This window comes from Anas platyrhynchos, chromosome 2, assembly GCF_047663525.1.
Source record: "Anas platyrhynchos isolate ZD024472 breed Pekin duck chromosome 2, IASCAAS_PekinDuck_T2T, whole genome shotgun sequence".
NCBI lineage: Eukaryota > Metazoa > Chordata > Aves > Anseriformes > Anatidae > Anas > Anas platyrhynchos.
Window position 1 is genome coordinate 119,641,716 of NC_092588.1, and position 23,595 is coordinate 119,665,310.

At 39.0% G+C, this 23,595-nt stretch overlaps 1 protein-coding gene across 15 annotated transcripts in view; it reads left to right on the plus strand.

Annotated features, from left to right (window-relative positions):
- Window positions 1-23,595, plus strand: part of THRB (thyroid hormone receptor beta) — a 166,492-nt gene that overhangs the window by 131,311 nt on the left and 11,586 nt on the right. For 12 of the 15 annotated variants that reach the window (XM_072033468.1, XM_072033467.1, XM_038174579.2 and 9 more), the window contains 4 exons: window positions 13,182-13,282; window positions 17,511-17,658; window positions 20,114-20,319; window positions 23,396-23,542. In XM_072033468.1, the coding sequence (XP_071889569.1) occupies window positions 13,182-13,282; window positions 17,511-17,658; window positions 20,114-20,319; window positions 23,396-23,542 (602 nt within the window). Of the gene's footprint in view, window positions 1-3,512; window positions 3,856-9,918; window positions 9,947-13,181; window positions 13,283-17,510; window positions 17,659-20,113; window positions 20,320-23,395; window positions 23,543-23,595 lie in introns of those variants that run through there. The other 3 variants (XM_072033465.1, XM_038174578.2, XM_072033466.1) reach the window with 3 other exon arrangements.

Genomic DNA, 23,595 nt, shown 5'->3' on the forward strand with positions numbered 1-23,595 from the left:
GTTGCAAAAGACATTACTACTCCTCAAAAGACATTACTATTCCTCAAAAGTTGTTCTCACTGTATTGTCTTCACGGATGTGTTCCATATTACGTGGTACGAGTCCTGAAAGTGCAGGTTTGCATTCATCTTGAAGAACAATCTAGTAATTTTTATTTTTCCATAACCTTCATTAGAAGTAGGTGAGAGAATGCAGGCAAAGAGAAAAACTGTAAATAGGAAATATAAGTTATTTTGTAACATGTAAAAATGTGTCTTAAAAACAAGGTGCTGATAGTACGAGTGTAGATTGCAGAATTTAGAAGGGTCTAGCTGATCCTTGGCGCTACATATTCAAATGTGCAAAGTTGTTTTTAGACTAAATAGTGTGTTTTTTTCAGTCTATATACATAAAGTTTAAACACAATGAATGTAAGATCCTTCCGTTTGATCCTTCAGGAGCTGCACTCTGCCCTGAACAATTTGGAGGCTGTACAATACTTACCACATCCCCTGAATCTTTTGGAAGTGGAGGGTAGCAGCCTTACCTGCAGCCTCAAGGTAGCCAGTACTGTAGTCCAGGGGTGCACAATTTAGAAGCAGTCAGGAAAATGCGACTCTTGTGAGTAACGTGCCACCTGCACAATCGTGAAGGTAGCAAAGGAGTTGCAGCCAGGGTGGGTTACAATGAATGATGCTGGGTTTTAGTGTTTTGGCTGTTTTGGAGCGTTCTATTGGATCGTGCACAGGAATACTGTCTTTACTTAAAATTTCTGTGGGTTCATTTTGTTATTTTAGTAACCGAGTTAAGTCACAAGAGAAGTGCAGCTCAGTGGGACATTTGATTCTTCATAATTAAAAGGTTTAGTCAGAGAATTTAAAACATCAGTCAGTGAAGATCTGCATGGTCTCCTGGAAGGCAGTCTTCCTGCAGAAACCTCATTTCAGGCATTCTCAGTCGGGCTGCAGTAACGTCGCTGACTGCTCTGCTCTTGTTTCTGATTTACTGCGGGGTGAGTATTTCAATATGTTTGGGGCATTCAGGACTCATATTTAGAAAAAAAAATCTACTTCTTTTGTTGTAATGAGCTGACACCTCAGACTGTGAAGGGTTAAAACTTCGGATCTTCTTCTGCCACAATGTCAAAATTTCTGTTATCATTGGCCTGTCTGCCCACAGCTGAGGTTTTATTCCACTAGTGATTAATTTCCATGTGTTAGCGTAAGCAGACAGACACTTGTGAACTAAGAAAATTCCAAACGTGATCCTACGTTTCTGAAAGAAGTGAAAGCTCAGTGTGACATGATTTGAAGACTAATATTCAAATCAGAACACAAGACGAAGAAGAGTTGTAAATATTGTTTTCTCCTCCACTTTCAGACTTTAGATAAAGATCCATCTGTCTTTTATCACATGATTGAATTCAAAGTGATACACAAAAGGGGCCTGCAGGATTGGACCCTAAGAGATTCAAATGAAAATATTTTCGGTATATTTCAGTTTTAATAGCGATGTTAAATCTTTGCGGTCTTTTTGAACTGATTTGTTTCCAAGGGAACAGCAATCTGCAGTGCTATAAACCTCTTTATTGTTAGCACATTACAGGTGAGGGAACCTCATTCCATGGCAGTGTTTATCATTCTTTTTTTTTCTTTTTTTCTTTTTTCTTTTTTGTCAGAAAAGGCTTCTTCTTTTCATCCCTTTTGCTTTTTCTCCTCGTTCTTTGCAGTTTCTTGTAACTTAATTCCCAAGGAATATTACAGTAAATCTGTGAAAAGTAGCACATACGACACATTTCAAAGTATTATTGACGTAGCAATAGAAAACAAATAATGTTTGAGGAATTGATCTCGGAATAGAAAGAAATTCACAGCCTGTGCTGCATCATGATACCATATCCTCAGGTTTCATCCTGGCTGCGATGGCTCTGTCTACATATGGTCTCAATTCTGTTTAGTTTTTCAATAACAAACCCAAATCAAAGAGGGAGAAAAACAAGAGAAGAGAAAATTTTGCCTCATCTGGCAGAACAAATCTACGAGGGAAGGAATTCCCACTGAGAATTTAAAGTTCAGTTCTGAAAAGCTTTTTTTGGGTGGTGCAAAAATGTCTAGGTGCTCTGCTCTGCTAACCTGTAAAATGCAGCCTCACCTCTGTGCGAGCTCCGACATAAAGTGCTGCTAGTTTTAAAGGAGATTGTTTCGTGGTAAATGAACAGCCCACGTATTGCACTTGTGGAATGTTTTCTTTCGGGGGAGCGTGGAGAAGTAAGCTTGGCAGGTTGTATGTATTGCATTTGTATGTACCACGGAATTACCAACCAGTCATATGCATGGGTACGGGTTTGGGGCTTCAGTGTAAACAACAAAGTTCCTTAGGAAATACGGGCATGTTTTTTAGGAAGTGCTGCACATCCATTCTAGAAAAATCCGGTCTTGCCTTATCCACTAATACATGCCTTTTATCACAGACAAAATCCCCATTTATAAAATCTACATCATGGACTTGAGGTAAAAAAAAAAAAAAAAAAACCTTAACTGTTAATGTGTGCTTTTTCACACTGTGTTACACAAGTGTAATATGTGAGCCAAAACAAGCAAAAAGCTCTGCCTACTCTACTCAGGCTGTTGTCACAAAGACGCATTTCTGAAAGTTTATTTCATTACCGGAACGTAAAAGATTACCAAAGAAAATAGCAAAACAATTAGCTTATTGATAATATTTAAGTAGCGTTCTTTTTGCCGATTAACTGATATTATTTCTGAAGTTTCCCACCTGTTGAACTCAACAGAAATTACCTCCCCAAATCACTGAAGTTTAAAAAAGCTGCTTTCCCATAACTGCATTAGCAGGCAATAGGGAGGATTGTACGTGTGGGGAAGGCTGGGGAGATTCATGCATGTAATTCTATAAACCAAAATCAATAAAGCTGATGACAGATTAAGTTGCTAAATTTCGTAAAACTAGACTACTGTTTGGGTCATCAATGCAGCGCTATTGGATTTTCTGTGGTTTAATGCTGAAAAACAGGATTATTGATTTTAGGATTTTCAGCGTATGCCCTCTGGGAGTTCTTAAGCAGTCTTTATAATGCTTCACACTTAAGTTGACAACTACAGTGACATAACTGTGTCCTTGCCTTAGTAATCATTTTCTAATCATATTGGGAAAGGCTGGAAACGGTTTATAAAATGATTATTGCAGACAAACAGTGGAACAGGAGGCTTGTTGGGACGTCGCTTCTTTGTCTGGTGCTCATTGCTACCTGTCTGCCATCTTCCCTTGGAATTAACTTACAGTCACAGATTAAGACCTTTGACTGTCATAAATCTGCTTCCCAATATGTTTGACTGGCAGGGGAGTTCACAAGCCATCCCAGTATAAATAGGATTTTAGCACATCAGGTGCCGCTCCAAAGTAAAACGGGCTGTTTTGCAGTCGACTTTGTTGGTGTTGTATATTCAGTGCTCCTTTCTCATTCCATGTGTATGCATGCCTGTGTGTGTGTGTGTGTGTGCGAAAAGTAGAAGCTGAGATAGGGTAACAAAATGAACTACTGTATGCAAGAAATATATGAAGTGCACCCAGCTGCTGGTAGCAATTGCTACATGCAGTCCACTGATTATTGCACATATATCGAAGATAATCAGGGTTACAGCAGTTGTGATGCTCAGGTCCTGCACAGTAACAACATATATATGGAACAGGCCTGGGCGGTGAATCAGCCTTATACCTGTAGTTACCCTGGAAACGTGTTTAAAAGCGAGTACTCTGACATGGACATGGCCCTGAATCAGTACAACCAACCTGAATATTTCACCGAAGAAAAACCTACTTTTTCTCAAGTGCAGTCGCCATCGTACTCTCAGAAGAAAGGTAGGGGCAATTTATTTAAATAACAAAAAAAAAAAAATCTCTGTTTTTGTTTTTGTTTTGCTTTAAACTTACAGTTGCATCAGTTGGCTCAGATACATCTTTGAATGTGAAGGCTGCCTGTTCAAAATTGAAAGCAGCAGTAACATAGGTTGCTAGGTGATCGTAAGGTTTTCTGTGAACAATGAGGATTTCCAGGCACTTTTTCTTAATCTATAAAAGACATTTTCATATCTGTTGCTTGCTTTCTGCTTTTTGTGTCTATTAAGTTCATTTACTATTCATCGGTGAGCTAGATAAGAAAGTTTCTCTTCTGAAATGCCGTCGTTACATATTCTTCATCTTAAAGCTGTGTTTTCTAGTTTCCTGCAAACAATTTGTGTGAGTCCTCATTGCCAGTATTTGTGAACTCTGTTTACTCAGCAACTCAGGCAAAATATTTTGAAAATACATCTGTAAATACGTATGGGAAAAATGATTGCATTTAATAGAGTAACTCTCTTTTAAATGAAAACCATGCAGTTACTGATTACCCAAAGCAGAAAAGACTGAAAATTCAAGCTTCTTTCTGTGCAACAGACTATTCTGAAGCCAAAAAGTTGCTATAATCAATATGTCTGTGGGAGAGAATCGGAGTGCAATATCAGCTCCCTTTGGATTGAATCCTTGCTTGTTTTTAGAATTTCTTCTTTCTTCTCTCAAGTAAACAAAGCAGATATTACTTCTCAAAAAGAGCCCAAAATGCCTACAAATGCTTGAAAATCTTTTCAGTGTTACTTGTTCTGAAGTCAGACGAGCAAACTGATGCATACAGAGTATACATTCTCATGTTTCTTTAAAATCACATAATTAAAGAATAAACATACGCAGTCTGTTGTATCAACATAATATCCTTTTTCTATTAAGACCAGATTTTCTCTACGCAGTTATCCAAAATGCCAATGAATCTGATGGAACTAGCTAGATAAACACCATTTACTATTTTTAAAGTAGCACTGTAGTCAAAAGTAGACTGTTTAATATTACTAGCAACATGGAAATCTAAAATATATTACTTTGTGCAGGCAATATTCGTTAGCACTTGGTGCAATAAATCTATACGTTTGATGGAAAAATGTCTTAATTTTATTCTTTGAACAGCATTGCATTTCATAATGAAGGAGATATTAAAAAAAAACTGTGCTAGCAAGCTGTAAGAACATGATTAAACTGTAGAGTAAATGTAGTTGAAAATAAGGAATGTTTTTATGCTGTGCAACATTTTGAAGGCTTTTTAATGCTATTTACTATTGGGTTTTAGCTGAAGAATTTATAAGTCTACACTTTTTTCATGTCTTGTTTTTGGTTAAAAAAAAATATTACATGGTATCAACTTAATAGAGACTTGCTATTGCAAAGTCAGTGAAGGAATATGTTTTTCAGAATGTTAAAGGATCTTAAATAGTAACTGATATACCTATGTCAGAGTTTTAAATGATTTTTTTCAGTATAGTTTATACGGTGATACAATTTATGCTCTGTTTAAAGTTTTTTACTTGTTTGGTTAAAAGAACTGACTTAACCACTTGTCTGTCCGTGTTTGCTACTACCTCGGTTTCACAAACAATGGCAGTGAATTTGGATGGAAGCTGTCTCTCCGGCAGGCTTTTAATTGATCATTTGTGGAGATAGAGCAGCGTTCTTTGGGACTCCTCAGAGCAGTGCTGCTGTGCTAATCAATCCAAAGTTGCATCCCTTCTGTCGAACCTTTGCAACTGCTGAGTTTGTTAAGCAGACCAGATCTAACCGTGTGGGACATGTGCGTCTTCTCCATCTCTTTTTTGTTTTTTAATTTCCATCTTTTAACCAAGCTATCGTAAAACTAACGAATCTTTTAATCCTGTCCTAAGAACAGAAGGCTCCATACAGGGCATGTGTGCCTGTATTGATCCAGAATTGATTTTGAGGGGAGAAGAGGGAGTTTGTTAGAGAAGCCTTGGTAATAGCCCATTAGAGCAAAATTAAGTCCCTAAGCAGGTGTCCATGAGGAGTCTTCATTGTTGCAGTTGGTATTTCTGTTAGTCCCCTGAAATTCCTAGTAAGCTCAAAAATATTCCGTCTGTTCAAATCAGGTTGTACTTGAAAGCAGCAGCACATGGAAGCTTTTTTTTTTATCAAAACTTTTGCTAGGTTTTAAATGGTTAAGGTCTCTTCCATCTGGGAAGAAAAAAACATCAGCATTTTATGCTGAAAAGGGTACATGGATATAGGGGAGTTTAGTTACTTCTCTGTCTTAATGTCACTTTAAAAGAATTCGGGAAGTAAATTCAAAAAACAAAAACGAAAGACTCCAACAATTTGTCACTGAAGGGGGAAAGTAAGTACTTTGAAAGTAGAGCTAGTTAGCCTAAATTAAAAGAAAACAGTTAAGCTGCTCTACTTACTACAGTACATTAGAAACTATAATTTCCTGATTATCTGTCACAAATTCAAATTAAAGTCTTGAATTTTAAGGGAAAAAAAATTGTGCTCTGGAAAATCTGGAGATGGAGGTGTGGTTTTAGCTTTGTTGCCCCAGGTCTTCTGTGCTGTACTGTACGCTGCTAAAAGATAGCAGCACAACATTTGTACAGGAGCTTGCCTTTCTGTTCAGGAGCTGCTTTTGGACCTTATCCTACCCCAGAAAACATCCGACAAGATGTACTTTGTTTTTAAAGAAACAAAACTGGGCTGATGTTTGTGAGAACGAGGTACTATACCGGCTTCTGTCCCAGTGAGTTTACACTGGAATATTATATTCCTCTCACAGTGCCACTCTCAGCCCTGCATGATGGATGAATGGCGCTTGTTTTGGCGAGCCCATGCCATGTAAACTTTGCACAGAGGCTGAGAGTCTAGACAAAAACATCCGTGCATCAACTCACACCACCTATACAGTAAGGAGGAGTACCCTGTGACAGGATAGAGGTAGTGCAGTCAGGAAAGTACAAAAGAATTATCTCCATAAACCTCTGTATCCCCACATTTGGGATGTGTGTAGTATTTTGGCCATTTGGACAACACGAAAGTGGGTCTGCAAAGTTAAAGCTGGTCTGAGGGCTGGATTTCACAGGCAAAATTAACAGAAATTAACAACATTAACGGAAGATGCTCAGTGCTGTCTATGAAATTAAGCTTTAACTTCAGGTGCTGTGGAGGCAGACCAGAAATAACTAGAACTGACCCAAAACATACAGATTTGCAGACTAAAATTCTTGAGTTGTGCTGTAGCAATGCAAGCTACCAAGCTACTCATCCTTGTTTGTTCCCATCTTTCCCAGATGTAAGGTTGAGGTCAATGCCATCTTTTTAAGAGCCTCTGTATGCTGAGTGATAGTGGCTATGAAAGTTATTACTGTAACTGTAATTGTCATCAGTATATCCCTTTATATTTTCTCAAGCAGTTTGCATGCAGCTAAGAACACAAACTGGAAAACTGCCGGAGTGTGCTACTGAATCAATCCAAATGGAGTTCTTAGCAGTGTGAAAACATAAGGGTACTTTTTTAGCAGTGTGAAGGGTACTTTTTGAATAGCCAAGAAAATACAACTTGGGGGTTGTGTCACAATGTCTTCCTAGCAGTGCAGGGATTATGTGCGCATATAATGAAGTTACAAAAAGATTGAGTATTTTTTATCTTTGGCTCCTGCAGGAGAGCAGCTCCAAGTACGTTAACAATTAGTTAGAGTTTAGAAATGGTTAGTTTTGCTCTTGACCACACATCTAAAGTGGTAGCTTTGATCAGAAAATTGGCATGTCTTTCATTGAATCAGTATGCATTTGGAATTATATCAATTTCTTTTTTTTTTTTAAATAAAAATATCACAGGAAAAAGTGTTTTCAGCTCCTTTAGTGTAACCCTTGCACAACCAAATGAAGGATGGAAGAGTAAACTAAGTCATACTTTGTTTTTATGCCAGTAGTAAAACCAATATTCATTGAGATTTCTAAATAAGTAAGTTACTTGGAATACTAAAGTATGGTCTCTAAAAATATTTAAAAATTTTGGAAGAAAAAAAATTGAGGTCTGACTCTTGAGTATTATCTACAGTAGTGCATTTTGTACCTGTAACTGGTAATGGATGCAAGGATGGTACTGAGCACAGCAGTTTATGTGATAGCACAGTTTGGGCTAGAAATTTGCACATCTGTGCAAAATGCGCTACTGTTGGTAAGGTTTCTGACTCAACCCAAAGATTAGAAAAGAGAAAAGAGACTATAAAAAATGTTCCAATTTCTAGCTTTACAGAATCTCTTTCCAAATTTTAGTAATTCCATAACTGAAAGAATGTCAGCAAAAATCAAAATTGTGGACAAGCGAGCCAGCTAGCTACCAAGAAGTGTGAATTTGTTTAACAACATTCTCTGTGTTTCCAAGCTTGAAAGAGAAGTAAGCAATTTTTCTCAGTGGGAGTGAATTAAAGAAAGTGGGAAACAGGGATCAGTGTATCAGCACCGCCTTTCCGATCAATATCGATAATTGTACAAACAGACAAGAATGGAGTATGCTTTTTCTGACTCAGCTCTGTGTTTTGTCCAATAAACATCCTTTAAACTTCTTCTACACAAGTGTACCAAGGACGATATCTGGATGGTTCTTGTAATTTTCTTATGCTTTGCAAGGAGTTAGAGCACGACTATGAAATCGGTAGAACAGCAGTAGGAATTTTCTTTTCAGTTCTAACACAGTTCGGGATTCTCAAGGTAGTAATTAATTTCTTCTTTTTCATTTTGTTACTGCAGTGTCTAGTAGGTGAATACTAGCCTATGAATAAGTCTGAACTCCTCATTTTAGTGAGTGGTCTCTAGTCATGCAAGCCATACCAGATGGGGAAAGATTTCAGAGAGTAAATTCAATACACGACTGTGCCATTGTGCAATGAAAATCAAAATACTGAATAATGGTCTTAAACCACAAGTGTTCTTGTGCAGTAGAAAAAACGTCTTTCCTTGCTTGCTGGGAATAAGCCTATGGTGGATCAGGAACAATCAGATAAGGAACATCTGGTATATAGACACAATTTGTTTGTTGGTCTCACATACCCAGTTGGGCAGTCAAGCACAGTCTGGGCCCTAGAATTTTTGAAGGGGTGGTTTACTCCCTGAGCCAATGGAACAGGCACCTTCAGCTGTAAAGTCCATGCAACGATGCTTTAACAAAACTAAAACTTGTGTTTTGCTTTTCTCAAAATGTGCTTTCTATAATGTGTGCCAGGGTACAAAGGAAAAAAAGAAGAAAAAAAAAAAAAGTATCATTTTTCAGGGGTTGTTTTCATTTAAATAGTTTTTCTTTGTCTTGTTGCAGGGGGGCAGAAATAGCCACAGACTGTCTCTTCGTGTCCTGCCAATCTGCCCTACCGTGCAGGGTGTGCGTTCAGGTGTCGTTCCCACAAATGGTGATTTGAGAATGTGGGCATACAGCATCGATACCGGCTGCATGACTGCATAGCCTAGCAGATCCCAGTCTGTCCTTACAGCTGCGGGGTCATTTTCCTACAGAAGGGACTTGTTTCTTGCCGTGCCACTACAAGGAGTGTTGCAATTTAAATGATACCATAGATCACCACCAAGGTTGGTTATAGTGGATTATACAACTCACTCCTCTGGGATAGGGGCAGTGGTCCTGCCAAGTACTTAGCCTTGCCAAGCCGGTAAGATTAGGCAGGCTGGCAGGTGGGAGTCTGGAGCAAAGGAGTTACCAGAGGCTGTGGAGAAACACCAGACGTGGCAGGTCGAGGTCATTTATTGGTGTTCTCCATTCATTGCAAAATTGATGTTCTCCATTCATAGCAAAGTAAGTGTTGGAATGACGATGCCAAGTTGTACTTGATACAGAAATAGTAATAAGATCACCTGGGTTAGCATACAGCATTTTCTTCTTCATCATAGTTTTTATGTTTGGTCCAGGCTTACTGAACACACGAGAAGCCGAAGTGCTCGCTGACATGAGAGACAGTCTACCCCTCCTCTGTTTTCCCTCAGTGCTGCAAGGGGTGAGAGAAATCTGTTGCTCTGCTTCTTCCTCAAACCATCCAACACCAACACACACCTCTGCTGCTGTCCATGACCTCGCGAGGTATCAGCCTTGCACTGTTTGTAGCCTCTGTGCTGGCACCCAGTTTAGAAAAATACTGTTGAATTTCATTCTTGCTGATCCTGTTTCTAACTGTGAGTAGCAACAGAAATGTACTGGAGTTGCTTCTCTGCAATTCTGGGCAAATGAAACTGCATTGAATTTAAACAGAGGTTGGACTGGATATTTGCAGCTACTAGAAATTATTTACAGTGGATGTTACAATTTGCAGGAACTGAATGTAGACCCCTTTCTTCCTCTTGGCGTGGTCTGTTTGTCTGAATCATGTATATTTTTAAAACACTGCCAAAGGTTCAATTTTCCTGCTTTCCTGCAGCTTCTGGCCCAATGAGCTGTTGGGAAGAGTATTAAAAATAAACAAAAGTATGGCTATCACTCTCAGATTTTTAATACTTTTTTTTTTTTTTTAAAGAAAAGAAAAGGAAAGAAAAGAAAATGAATGTGCTTACATATAGGGATTCTGTTTTTCATTTCTGACTAGGACTGCCTGTAGATTTCTTTTCTGCCAGATTGAGAACTGCTTCCCAAGTAGGATAAAGTCATGAAACTCCAAGGAGATGGCCACCAGCGATCACATGTGCAGGCTGCTGTATGTATTTAAGGAAGCAGTTCAAACATGTTGTCTCCTGCTGCTCCAGTAGAACAAAGCTGCCATTACATGAGCAGTGCTAACCAGATTATATACTTAATGAAATATCAAGGCATTTAATTCAGAAGTATTTCTTGAGGAAGCAAGCCAGTGATACTGAATTTTAGAGGGCATAGCCTATGCTTCAACTAAGCCTACCTCTCATGAATAGAAATATCAAGAAGCCATTAATAGTTACAAGAAATTTAGCAGAAAATGCTGTTTCCCTTCGCTGATGTTTCTTCCTCCTGTGTCAGCTCCACGTAGTGTATGTGTTGTGTGAGCAGAAGGGGGGCAGGCGGGGGATAATAGCCTCTGCTAATCCTCCACCAGCATAATGTCCGTTAGGAGCCAGGGATGTAAATTAGAATGGAAACCCTGCTGCCTGTCTTCCCTCAAGGTCACAGCACCAGCTCCATGCCCACCAGCCTTTACCCAAGTCCATAAAGGGGAAATATAACTTAAATGTAAATCTGATGCTTTGCCATACTGAAAACCGATATGATACATCAGTAAGATCTCTGCTCACACCACCAGTCCTCTTTCAGATTACAGTAGGACTATTCATAAATCTAAGGTGCAGACAGGTGGGCATGGCTTCAGGGTGGTGCTGCTTCCCAGCATTACTTAAGGGGTGTATTTGTCTCTCTGTAATGTTCAATTCTCGTAATTACTCAGAATTACACTTTCATTCAAGCTGCCTGTGACTGAGCTGACCCTCTGGCACATTGGTCACAGGAGGATGATGGCCATCCCCTCACAAAATCCCCCAACAGCCCTCTGGTGCCATGAGTCCTGGTGCTGGTTGCTCTCCGTGCACCTGCGGCCTACCAAGCTCTACCAAGGCAGCAAGCTCAGAGTCAGGTTTAATGTGTTGTGCTGCAGGTGCGTTAGCAAGGGAAGGGATGATGTTACAGCCAGCTACATCCAAAGGACTCTCTCATAAATTGCACTCATAAATTGCCCTCAGCAAGTTTGCAGATGATGCAAAACTGGGAGGATGGCAGATACACCAGATGGGTGTGCTGCCCTTCAGAGGGACCGGGACAGGCTGGAGAACTGGACAGACATGGACACGCTGGAGCAAGTCCAGTGAAGGACTGCAGAGACACTAAAGGGACTGGAACATCTGACATAGGAGAGGCTGAGAGAGAGGCAAACTGTTCGGTCTGGGGCAGGGAAGGTTCTCAGGGAACTTCTCCATGTGTAAAAACACCTGGTGGGGGTGAGTGATGAAGACAGAGCCACCCTTCTCAGTGATGCCTACTGATGGGACAAGAGGCAAAGGGCACAGTTAGAAATTGTTTCACAATTAGAAATTGTTAGAATTCCATCTAAGAGTATAAAATAACCTTTTATTTTACTGTGATGGTGGTCAGACACTGGCACAGGTTGCCCAGAGAGGCTGTGGAGTCTCCATCCTTGGGAACAGTCAAAACCCAACAGGACGCAGCCCTGAGCCATGGTGTCCATACTAGGGCACGGAGGTTGGATTAAGTGATCTCCAGAGGTGCCTTCCAGCCCCAACCACTCGGTCATTCTGTGAACTATTCACTGTACTTCAGTAATTTTACAGGGTTACATGAATAGCTGCACCTCACTCTCTCTCCTCAAAATGAATCTGAAGTCTTTGTGTTACATCTGTACAGAGAGGTTTTTCAGAGAGAAACCTTGTATACTGCAACTCCATTAATTATGAATTATGGCAACACTTACTTTGAAAGGTTTATATTTTACTCCATTTCAAAGTTCTCTTTGGTTCAGAATTACTTTGGTTACCATCAAAACAGTTTTTTTGTTGTTGTTTTGCTTAAATTGAGAATATGTTTGTATTGTCAAAACAAATGGTGTGGGAAAAGAACTGAGCATTGCCAATGTTTTTCATAGCAGTAATATTTGATTTCACTCATCGGGTGTCTGGCGAACCACTTCAGAAGAGAAAATATTCTCACACACGCACATACACACACACATATTTGAATGCCCACGTATTTTGCCCTAAATTCAAGCTATATTAAATGCAACTGTGGAACACACCCAGGTAAGTTATGATCGATACAGCTTTTGTGATCTGTTGCTGGTACTTTTGGAGCCACACCTGCAGAGCTGTTTTGAAACAAAGGTACTGTCAGTAAATATTCTTACTAGCAGGCCCCCTGAGTCACTCTGCAACCTGTAACCTCATCTTCAGTACACAAGCATATCAAGGTTTTGTGAAACAGAAGAGAATAATATAATCTATGTCTTGCTGTTATTTATTTTTTCACATCAAAGCCTTTGAGGTAAAAATAGATATATTTATTTTTCTGAGGTAATATTTCATTCAGGAGAGAGCAATCATGCTCTGACTTGTCCCTCTTGACCAGTAGATGCTGAAACACTGTGTAAGATTGAAAATACTGCAAAAATATATTTAAATACTTCTGTGATATTGTTAGCATGAGTTTTTTATTCAGGAAATGCAGTGAGTTGAGAAGTATGGGGCTAGTAGACAAGATCTGCAGTGAAAGGTACTATGATATTTTTATATCGAATGTATCATATCATTTTATATAGAGTTTACATGCCACGTCCTCTTTTTCTTTACAGGGTATATACCCAGTTACTTAGACAAGGATGAGCTATGTGTAGTATGTGGGGACAAAGCCACCGGATATCATTATCGCTGCATCACTTGTGAAGGTTGCAAGGTAAATGGCACAGTGGGAAGGTGGGAATCAGAAATAGCTCTCCAGCTCCTCCATTTATACAGACTTCCTGAACTGTGCTGTCAAAAAAAAAAAAAAAAAAAAAAAAGCCAAAGATTAGAAGCGAATAAGAACATCCAGTACTGATGATAAGCCATATCTGGCTCTGCTGCTGATCTTCATATGCATAAGGAATATAGTTGATTTTTGCAGTGTTTGGTTCTGCAAAGAAGACAATGAATTTAAATTTTTTTGTTGTTGTTTAACTGTTAGCTTTTTCATTTCCATTTTTTTTAATGCTTCTTTGCCCATGTTCTCAGCCAACGTACATCAGCATCCTCCCAGGAACTTCAGTGAAGCTGTTCATGCAATAGCTGAGATTCTGCCTATGGCCATGATGAATCTGTAGTGATTAACAGTGTTCCAGTGCCTCCCATCATCATTTAAAAGAAATAAAAACAAAAGTGCCTTCCACATGCTCATGCAGCAGTAACATCCATCACTTCAGGAAGCACTGACACCCAGTTAAAACAGACGTAAATTTTTTTTTTTGCTTCTTTAACTTAACAATATTGAAATGTGCTTTCAGTCCTAAATTGCATCTCTAAAACTACATGAAAAATGAAAAAAAAAAAGGATTGCTTTGGGCAAGTAAATTAAGAAAAGAAGTAACACAGTCAGGCACATTTTACATGATTTCACTGCCATAAATTTGCCTGAGTAGCTTGAGATCCTGTAAGAAAACTATTCTTCCCTGTGGAAAAAAAAAAAAAAAGTTCTTCTAAACAAATGGGACCACACATGTCATGCGCTAGTGTCATGGGACTAAGCCACAAAAGTAATATTCTGTTCATTCCTGAAGTCTGGAATATTTAGATTTGAAATTCTGGGTTTGGATTGGCTTTAGAGCTCCATATCACAGTAACAGTACTGAAATAGTTCCTTCTATTGTACAGCATTGTCCTAAAATACATTTATGAGATGCACAAGGACCTAAATATCCTATGTGTAACAGGTTTGTGGTAATATTCATAATGGTTTTATACGCATACATACATGTATGTATGAAAAAATATTTATATATGAGAAAAATTATAGAACCAAACAAGTGATTTTCACCCATTTGCATCCCATATACCAGATGATAACAATTCATAAAATATATGAATATGACTTAATTCAGATACAATGACAAGTAAGCAGTAGTGGGGTGTTATGAAATAGCTTTTGCCCCCAGTTGAACAGATATATTTCTCACCAAATTTCCTACTGACGTTTTTGGTACTCTAACTGAAGTATTTCTTTGTATGTCTACCAGCTATTGTAAACATATAGCATACCAAATCTACTTAGGTTTTCATAAATAATTCTTCTGTCTGATGTGCAATTTAAAATAATGCTTATGTGCACAAAGAACCAAGGTAACCATTTGCAACAAGTAATTAATTTGTTTCTCCTCCTTATAGTTAGCTTCCAGACTGTTTTGTTTTGTTGTTCTTCCTGCAAATGTATTCACTGTACAAGATGGCTTGACAGCTATTTTGTGTGAACAATTTCAACTCATGCTTTGGAAGGTCTGCATATACATTTCAAGTTGTATCATTTATCAGTAAAGGTATATGTAATTAATTCTCAATAAATTTGACATTTACTAGTCACTTCTACTCAAAATTACTTTCATTTTGTAACAAATTTAATTAGGGCTGACAGACACAAATTTGCTTTGTTGAGTACTTTTGTGAGCATAGGATCCTCACACGTGGTTTCTGAAGAGTAAATTGTAAGGGCTTCAAATATAAATAAAACAAATTCAGATGTCCCTGAATTATTTCTCCAAGCTGTACCGCTGTACCCACTGCACCTATTTCTGTATAGGTGCACAGTAAAAGAATTTAGGAAAAGAGAGGTTTCCTTACAATAAAATGTGCTTTCTTTTATTGTTAAAAAATGTATATATTTTATTGTTACACAGATTCGTTTTAAAGATTTGAAATTTATTTTTTTCTAGATTTGAAATCTACTTGTTCTCTTTATAGCTTAGAAATTCCCTTTTCTGTACTTCACTGTGTGTATGTGTGAAATTTCCAATGACGTAAGGGAGTCTGAATCATCTGTCAGATGAATCAAATGTGGCTGTGTGCATGATCGTAACAGCGTACACCTATTTATGCATGTGCATACATGAACCGAGTACAGGAAATGAAAGTGGCATACATTTGTGTAAACACTAGCAAGATTACATGTAAGCCTGAAAATGAGTCTGAACACCAAGGTGGAGAAATGGGTGATCTGTGAGGACATATTTAGATAAATATTGAGAGCAACTTCCTTATCACGTATTTTCTAGAGATGATCAAAGAGTTTTCTTTTACAAAATATATATGTATATATCTGAGGAATACAAAGAAATGGGAGGATGAAATGTGTTGGTCCTCACACAGCTGGTGAAAAGTTAAAATTATAAAGCTAGAGCTACATTAAGTCCCATGCAAGGTTTGGAAGACAGAAGTTCAGTGCCACTTTTTCTATTTCTTGCTCTAACTAGAGGTTACTCAGTGTGTCCAGAGACATCTTCAGGGAGGAGAGGGGCAGGTTCGGTCACTAGGAATTTGTCACAGGGTTAAGAGTAAAATCCAGATCCAATTGGGTAAATGAGAATTTGAGACCTCATCCAAACTCCACGTGAGAACATCTTGCCTTTGATTTCCTGGATTTTGGTTCAACCCAGCCGGTCCCAGTCCTGCAAAGACTTACACACATGCTTTATGAAGTCGGTTTAATTACAATTTTAGATTTTTTGTTATGAAGGAGGAAAAAGTTGCACCCTTAGCTCAAGCCGGATGTTGTAAGATAAAATTCTAGTAAGGACAGAGTTCTTCACTGTCTTTGCAGGAGATAGGAGCGCAAACTGAAATACTTTTTTCTCCGTGTGTCTTAATTCAACATCTTTATTAAGGGATAGATATTACACACAGCTGTAAGATTTTACCTGGTGTTACCTAACATGATTAAAAACAGATGTTTTGCCTAGTGAAGTGAAGAGACTATTCATTAGATAAAATCCCTGCTCACTTGGATGTTGCCACTGTTTTCAGTGAAACCAAAGCCATTTAGAGTGGCTCCAGTCAAATAGGACCAGGGTCTCAGCGTGTTCTGTATGTCAGGGTGGTCCCAGTTTGCATTGCTGAATGTAGACAGTTTCAAACAATGCTGACAATTGAAATTAATGTAGAATTTAAATTTCTGCCTTTGCAACTTATCTTGTCCGTATTACCATGGTCTTGAGCACTTTAGCTCTTGCTGAAGCCATTGAGAAAACTTTTGTTGAAATTAGTATCAGGATTAGGTCTATAATGTTCAGAGAGAAGTTGTATCTGATTTCTCCACCTAAGGCCAGAGTCTGTGGTATGTACGAATCAGTGACCCTAGTGGAGGTACATTAGTTTGCATGAGCTGAGATCTGACCTCGTATCTGTACTGCAATTGACTTTATAGATAGGTAGATACAATATATATGGAGAGGGGTAGAGCTCTTTATTGGTGATGCTTGTTTTGAATACAGAGATTTGTGGTAAATGCGAATTAATTCCTTTTCTCAGAAATGCAGACAGTTTGAGAATTATGGATCCATTATTTAGAACCAAACTCAAAGACTGGGAGAATTGGGCTTGACTGCAAAATTCTTAGTCTTGCCCTGATTTGGTTGGTTGATTGGTTATTTGGCTTTGATGGAAAGATGGAAGCAAAGCTGTTGATTCTTAACCCTTTAGTAGCATTACTTACACACCAGCCTTCTTACTATTTGCAGAAGCTGTCCTGTAATTAAAAGTATGTATATGTCTCTTAATATCCTTTGAATTGATTGTATAATTTAGAAGGTGGCTCAAAATAAACTCCCATGTTCAAATAAAAAAAAAAAAAAAAAAGAGTACACAGAAACACAGGACTGGAAGAAGACATGTAATGGTTATTTGTTCGTCAGGACAGTTGTCCTTATGTCTTTATTTATCTCAGATGCCTATATGTTTTAATTTTTAGGCTGGAAGTACCCCATGAAACTCAGAAAATGAATACCATAAACTATAAATCTGTTTTGTTCTCCTCTTTGAGAGTTTAATGGAGTGTTTTATCCTGCATCCTTAGGTGCATTTCTACCAAACCAAAGTGACTCTCAATTTAAAAAAATTACACAGTACTAATGCTTTCCAATGTATTTATTTATTGCACTTAGGGATTTTTTAGAAGAACCATTCAGAAAAACCTCCATCCAACCTATTCCTGTAAATATGAAGGAAAATGTGTGATAGACAAAGTAACAAGAAATCAGTGCCAGGAATGTCGCTTCAAAAAATGTATCTTTGTTGGCATGGCAACAGATTGTAAGTATATTTTTCTCTTTTTCTTCTTTTTCTCTTTTTTTTTTTTATGTATTTATTTGCTTAAAGTATGTTGATTGCTGAAGATTGTTAAAGTAATGTAGAACTGCCAGCATTTTTTGTTTTTAATAATTTGTTCTAGGGAAATATGCTCAGTGCATCAAACCACTTTTAAAGGCTATGGTTTTTTGTTTACGCTTTACCAGACTGCACCTTCTCTTGGCCTTACCAGGCGGAGTAGCAGTAGGAATGTTAACTCTTAGGAGGAGAGGAGGGAGAAATGCATCTGGATGGACACTTTGCTTGAAAAAAACATCTTGTTTAGAAAATTCTGGAGGATGTGAAATTGAATGTCATTGTATGAGTCATCCTGCAGTTGTTTGTTTTATTTTTAGCTCTCAAGAAGTTATCTGCAAAGAATTCGACTCTCATTCTAAAGAACTAGAACATATGGCTGTAAGATTAACCCTTAGGGGTCTTCTTTTCCTGACATTGCACAGGGATTTACACCAATAACTTCAATTAGTGCAAATGGGAGGAACTCACGTAAATCCCCCTGTGCATTAATGTTAATGGTTGTTGCCAGCATAATCCTCTGGAAAAAAAAAAAATGAAAGAAGGAAAACAGACCCAGTAAACAACATAAGAATATTCCAACATAGTATTTTTCATTGGTAAAGTAATATATAACAATGTTTTCTGTATAGAAAGGAACAGAATAAATGTCACAATTTTAACCAGGTGGAACTCTAGGAGATGGAGCTGAATAACCGAATAACTCTGGATCATCAGTTCAAATCCAGCCCAGTCTGACACATCAGACAATGACAAGCATCAACCATTTAGCAGTTGTACAGAAAAAGTTTGTCTGAGTTTGTTTCTGACTAGGAAGTGTCAATACCGTAAAGCCGTCTCTGTGGAGAACACATACAGATGTGTCAAAGGAGCTGTCATTGAGAGTGGCAGACAAGCTGGCTATCTCAAACTCAAGAAAGGTTTCTCCCACCTTAGAATTAAAATGTGTGAACAGCACTGTGTAAACAGGGCTTGTGTTACTCCTACTTGCATGCCACCAGTTGTGGATCGGAATGGTCCGCCTTCATTTAAACAGGACAGCCTTTTCAATGGCCTGTTCGTTTTTGTATGGGAATTGGGAAGAAGCCTTCTGTGATGGTCAGAGATGTACAGCCCTGTGTCTTGTGCACCTGGCATAGCTGGAACTAGAGGGGATCTAGGGAGCCACAGAATGACTCCATTTGTAAGGCTTGGGGAAAGAACCAAAGGCAGGTTGTTTTTGATCATATCATGCAACGGGTAGTTGATCTTCCTATGAGTAAGACCACTCATCTATGTACTCTCTTAAATCCATTACATTATACTGACTCACAAGAACACATTATGAACAATAGAGTATTGATTTTGCTAGTACTACTTTAAAGAAAACAAAAATGCATCTTTCCCAACGTGGATTACACAAAGTCAGTTACAGGAGTGTTTTGTCTCAGTCCTCAGAAAGCTTTTACATACCAGTTTATTGGTGGAATAAGCCACTAAAGACAACTGCAGTATACATACATGTAATATTATTAGAAGGATAAGTCATTCATTTTCCAGGCTTCTGCAAAAATGAAGTTCGGAGAGAGAAATAAGAGAACTATGTCATGTGTGGGTCATACTGAAGTACTTCTTTACTGATTAAGCACTCAGTTTGTTATCATCTGCAGATGATGCCAAGCTGAGAGGTATAGTTGGTAGGACAGAAGGGAAGGAAGCCATCCATAAGACCTGGACAGGTTTGAGAAGTGGGCCCACATGAACTGCATGAGGTTCAACAAGGCCAAGTGCAAGGTCCTGCACCTGGGTCAGGGCAATCCCAGACATGAGGACAGACTGGGGGATGAATGAATTGAGAGCAGCTTTGCAGAGAAGGACTTGGGGGTAATGCTGGATGGAAAATTGGACATGAGCTGGCAGTGCATGCTTGCAGTCTGGAAGGCCAGCCATATCCTGAGAGAAGACCGAGAGAGCTGGGGTTGTTCAGCCTGGAGAAGGGAAGGCTACAGCGAAACCTTAGAGCAGCCTTTCAGTACTTAAAGGGAGCTTATAAGAAAGACAGAAAGTGACATTTTACAGAGGCATGTAGTGTTAGGACAAGGGATAATGGCTTTAAACTGAAAGAAATTTAGGTTAGATATCTGGAAGAAATTCTTTACTGTGACGGTGATGAGGCACTGGCACAGGCTGCCCAGAGAAGCTGTCGATGCCCCATCCCTGGAGGTGTTCGAGGCCAGGCTGGATGGGGCTTTGGGCAACCTGGTCTGGTTGGCACAAACCATTCTGTGGTTTTATGATCAGTTAAGGTGTTTGTAACCAGTAAGTATATCAGGTACAGGAAAGACCAAAGTTCAGACAACCGTAAGAGCTCCCTGCCATTTTTGTATGCTTTTATCCCTGCTAGTGGTGTTGGATGACAGCAAACGGTTGGCAAAGAGGAAGCTGATAGAAGAAAATCGAGAGAAGAGACGTCGGGAAGAGCTGCAGAAAACAATTGGGCACAAACCAGAGCCAACAGATGAGGAGTGGGAGCTGATCAAAATTGTCACTGAAGCACACGTGGCCACCAATGCACAAGGAAGCCACTGGAAGCAAAAAAGGAAATTTCTGGTAGGGACTTCAGCCTTTTACGTTGCTCTTGGAGTCAGGTTCCTTTGTTTCTTCTAATGTCCCTTCCCAGCGTTGCAGCCACTGGTGTATGTGTATTGGCTTAAATGAAAAATTGTTTATTTTTGTAGTCACTGCTTACTTATTCTTAGCTGAGGTTCAATCTTTGATCAGACCACGTACTTCAAAAGATAAATAGCTTATTACTCAGTTCAGGCTTACCCAGCTGGATATTTCTAATGTGCTATGATAAGAAAAAGTAGAAAAATTGTTTCACTCCTCATTAACAGCGGTATCAGTCTATAATGTACAACATATCTTATTTATATATTACATGTAGGAACAGTTGTCTTTATTAGGGACTAGCATGCAACATATTTAAAGCGTTGAAGAAAAAATGGCAAGTTTTAAATAGAAACTGATTATTTTTAATTAATAAATTGTACTTCTGGTTTCCTTGTTCCAAAGTGAACACATTAATTAAAGTAAATTTGATGAAGAAAAATAAATTTAAATGAAAGTAGGATGATACCTACACTATCATATTGGGTTTGCAAACTACAAGAGGACTGAAGTTTTCAGCCTATACCTAAGGAACAGAAAATAAATGGTGATGCTCAGTCTTAGAAAAGAATTTATTTTTCTAAACCAATTTTTAAAGAAAATCCATGCAGAATACAGAATGCTTAGGCAGCACAAAAGAAAGATTATAGACTGCATGTCAGGAATACACAGGTGTCTTTAACAGCCTGGGTATACCAAATCAGATAGAGTATGTTCATTTTTTGCAAGCCTAGGCTCCTGCTGTCTAATCCACAATGGGAATCTTTACCCATTGTTAAATTGCAAGAAGAAACTTGATAGCCAAAGCAGCTGATCCCTGTAATGTTTTGTTAACTCCAGTGGCAGTGCCCAGATTTCTATATGAAAGGGCACACGTTCATAGTAGTGTGCTGTCAGGAAAACACAGCCAGTGGTCACTGGCAAGAAGCAACAGAGAATTTTCCAGTTTTCCTGCATAGCAAGGTTTGCTGCATGGGTTTTAACAGGCCAAGAAGCTGAAACTATAACATCAGCTGCAGTAGTGCATGGTTATTTGGACAGGAGTACTGCTCTGTTGGTATCACCTGCTCTAGGATAAAACTGGGGAGACTGAGGTTGGGGTACAGGGATGAGGCAGGGTGTGAAGTGATGTAAGGACAGGGCTGTTGGGAGAGGGGCGAGGTGGAGCAGAGGCAGGGGTGGCAGCTGAAATGGACAGTGCAGAAACCAGCAGTGACCTCCACAGCTGGCTCTAGGCCAGACCAAACTGCTCTTGGTGCAGCCCTCGCTCCAGGCCCTCTGTGTATTTTTTCACTCATGCTGAAGCCCTACAGTTTCAAGGTGAGTGCAGAGAGCAGCTCACTGACACCTTACAGTGAGCACAGAAAGGAAAGACCAGGGTGGCCTGACAACTCCAGGCAGGGGGCTTTGAAAGCTCCCTGCCAGAAGCTGTTGGAGAGCAGGAGGAGCTGACTGCACACTCCAGGAGCTATGGGTCAGCCCTTTGGCAGATGAGGCTGGTCCTTCAACAGCAGGAGCTCCCTGGAGGTCTGGACCTCTTTCCTGTTGAGGTGAGTTAGGTGGCAAGGGCTCTCCAGCAGCATGCCCTTCTGGAGTGTGTTTGTTTTAGCTAGCCACTTAAATTCTTCTGGCTTTCCCAAGGCAATGCTGTATTCTCTTTTCTTCTCACTAACAATGTTATCCGTGGCTTCAGCTTTGGGTCTTCTTGCTTGGAAGTGAAGAATATTGTTTATCATGAGCACACAGACAATGTGGTTTAGATTCTCAAGATGCAGGGAAGGGGAGAGCCTAAAACTGGGATTATTTGAGCTTTTTAGCAGGAGAAGCCCATAGATAATTGAGCCCAGTCCTCTTCATTGTTCTTTTACAATTGGTTCTTGTTTTATTAGTGCACTGCTGAGTTTTTTCTTGAAAGAAGTTAGATTTGGATTCAGATTGATGACAGAGATGGGAAAGGATCTTTTATGATGTGTTGCTTTAAAAAAAAAAAAACTATCGCGCACAAGTTTTTGTTACAGGCAGCAGTTTCAGCACCATGAACTCCATCAGTCTTAAAGGCGTTGTTCTCTGGGTCTTGTCCCATTTTGAACTCTCTGACATGAACAAAATGGGACCTCTGCATCGTGTTTGGCAGGTCTTTTACAACTGCAAAGCTGCACTTAGCAAACAGAGGAACAGCTTTGTCTGTTTTAAAAATACACAGTAACATTGACAAACTGTCGTAGAATCGGAAGAATGTGTTGAAATGCAGTCAGAATGAAAAACATTCAGCATGGATTCTGGTCAAACCTATTTTATTATGTGTTCCTATTGAAATCTTCATAATAGATTTTTTTTTTTCTTGCTTGGAGAAGTCTTGGTCTGAAGTCATGCAGAAGGTGATTTTCAACCAGAATTTTACCCAGATGAGTTCAAATTCTAGTTAGCTTATCCAGACTAGCTTTACATTAGCCTGTTCTTAGTCATCAGTTGTTTTAGCCTGATTTTGGAAACAGGCCTTGACAATAGCCTGGAGCTCTGTGATATTGGGCAATCTGTTCTGGGAATGATTTCAGAACTTAGAGTAGGTGAAATAGCCCAGTACTGCAAAGCTCTGAGCATCTTCTAGGGTGTAACAAGTCACCTCTGTTCCCTTTGCTTTGAGAGCAACTTGTGAGAAACTAATCACTTAAGAAACAAGATCATGCCTATATTATAAAACAAAAAATGCATAAACTGCACCCACAAAATGTTCAGATAGAAGTACAGGGAAGAAACTGCATGTGCACAAAAATGCAGCTGCCCACACAAGCATGGGGAGTGGCTTGCCAGTCCCCCATTTCCATGTGCAGTCTTCTCTTTCACAAATGCTTTACAAATTCACACTTTGTGGCATAATGGTCATAACTTAAAAAGTGGATTTAAAAAATAGTATTATTTTTTATTTTAACTTTGTTGCCAAGCAGGACTTTTTAGAGTATCAAATGCTTGCTCGAAGATAGATTGTTCCTTTAAATATCTTTCTTGATATCCTTAGCCAGAAGACATTGGTCAAGCACCAATAGTTAATGCCCCAGAAGGTGGGAAAGTGGATTTAGAAGCCTTCAGCCAGTTTACAAAAATTATCACACCAGCGATTACAAGAGTGGTGGATTTTGCCAAAAAGTTGCCTATGTTTTGTGAGGTAAGAAAAATCCTTGCATCCCTCATTTACATAGCTGTGGTTATACTGTATTC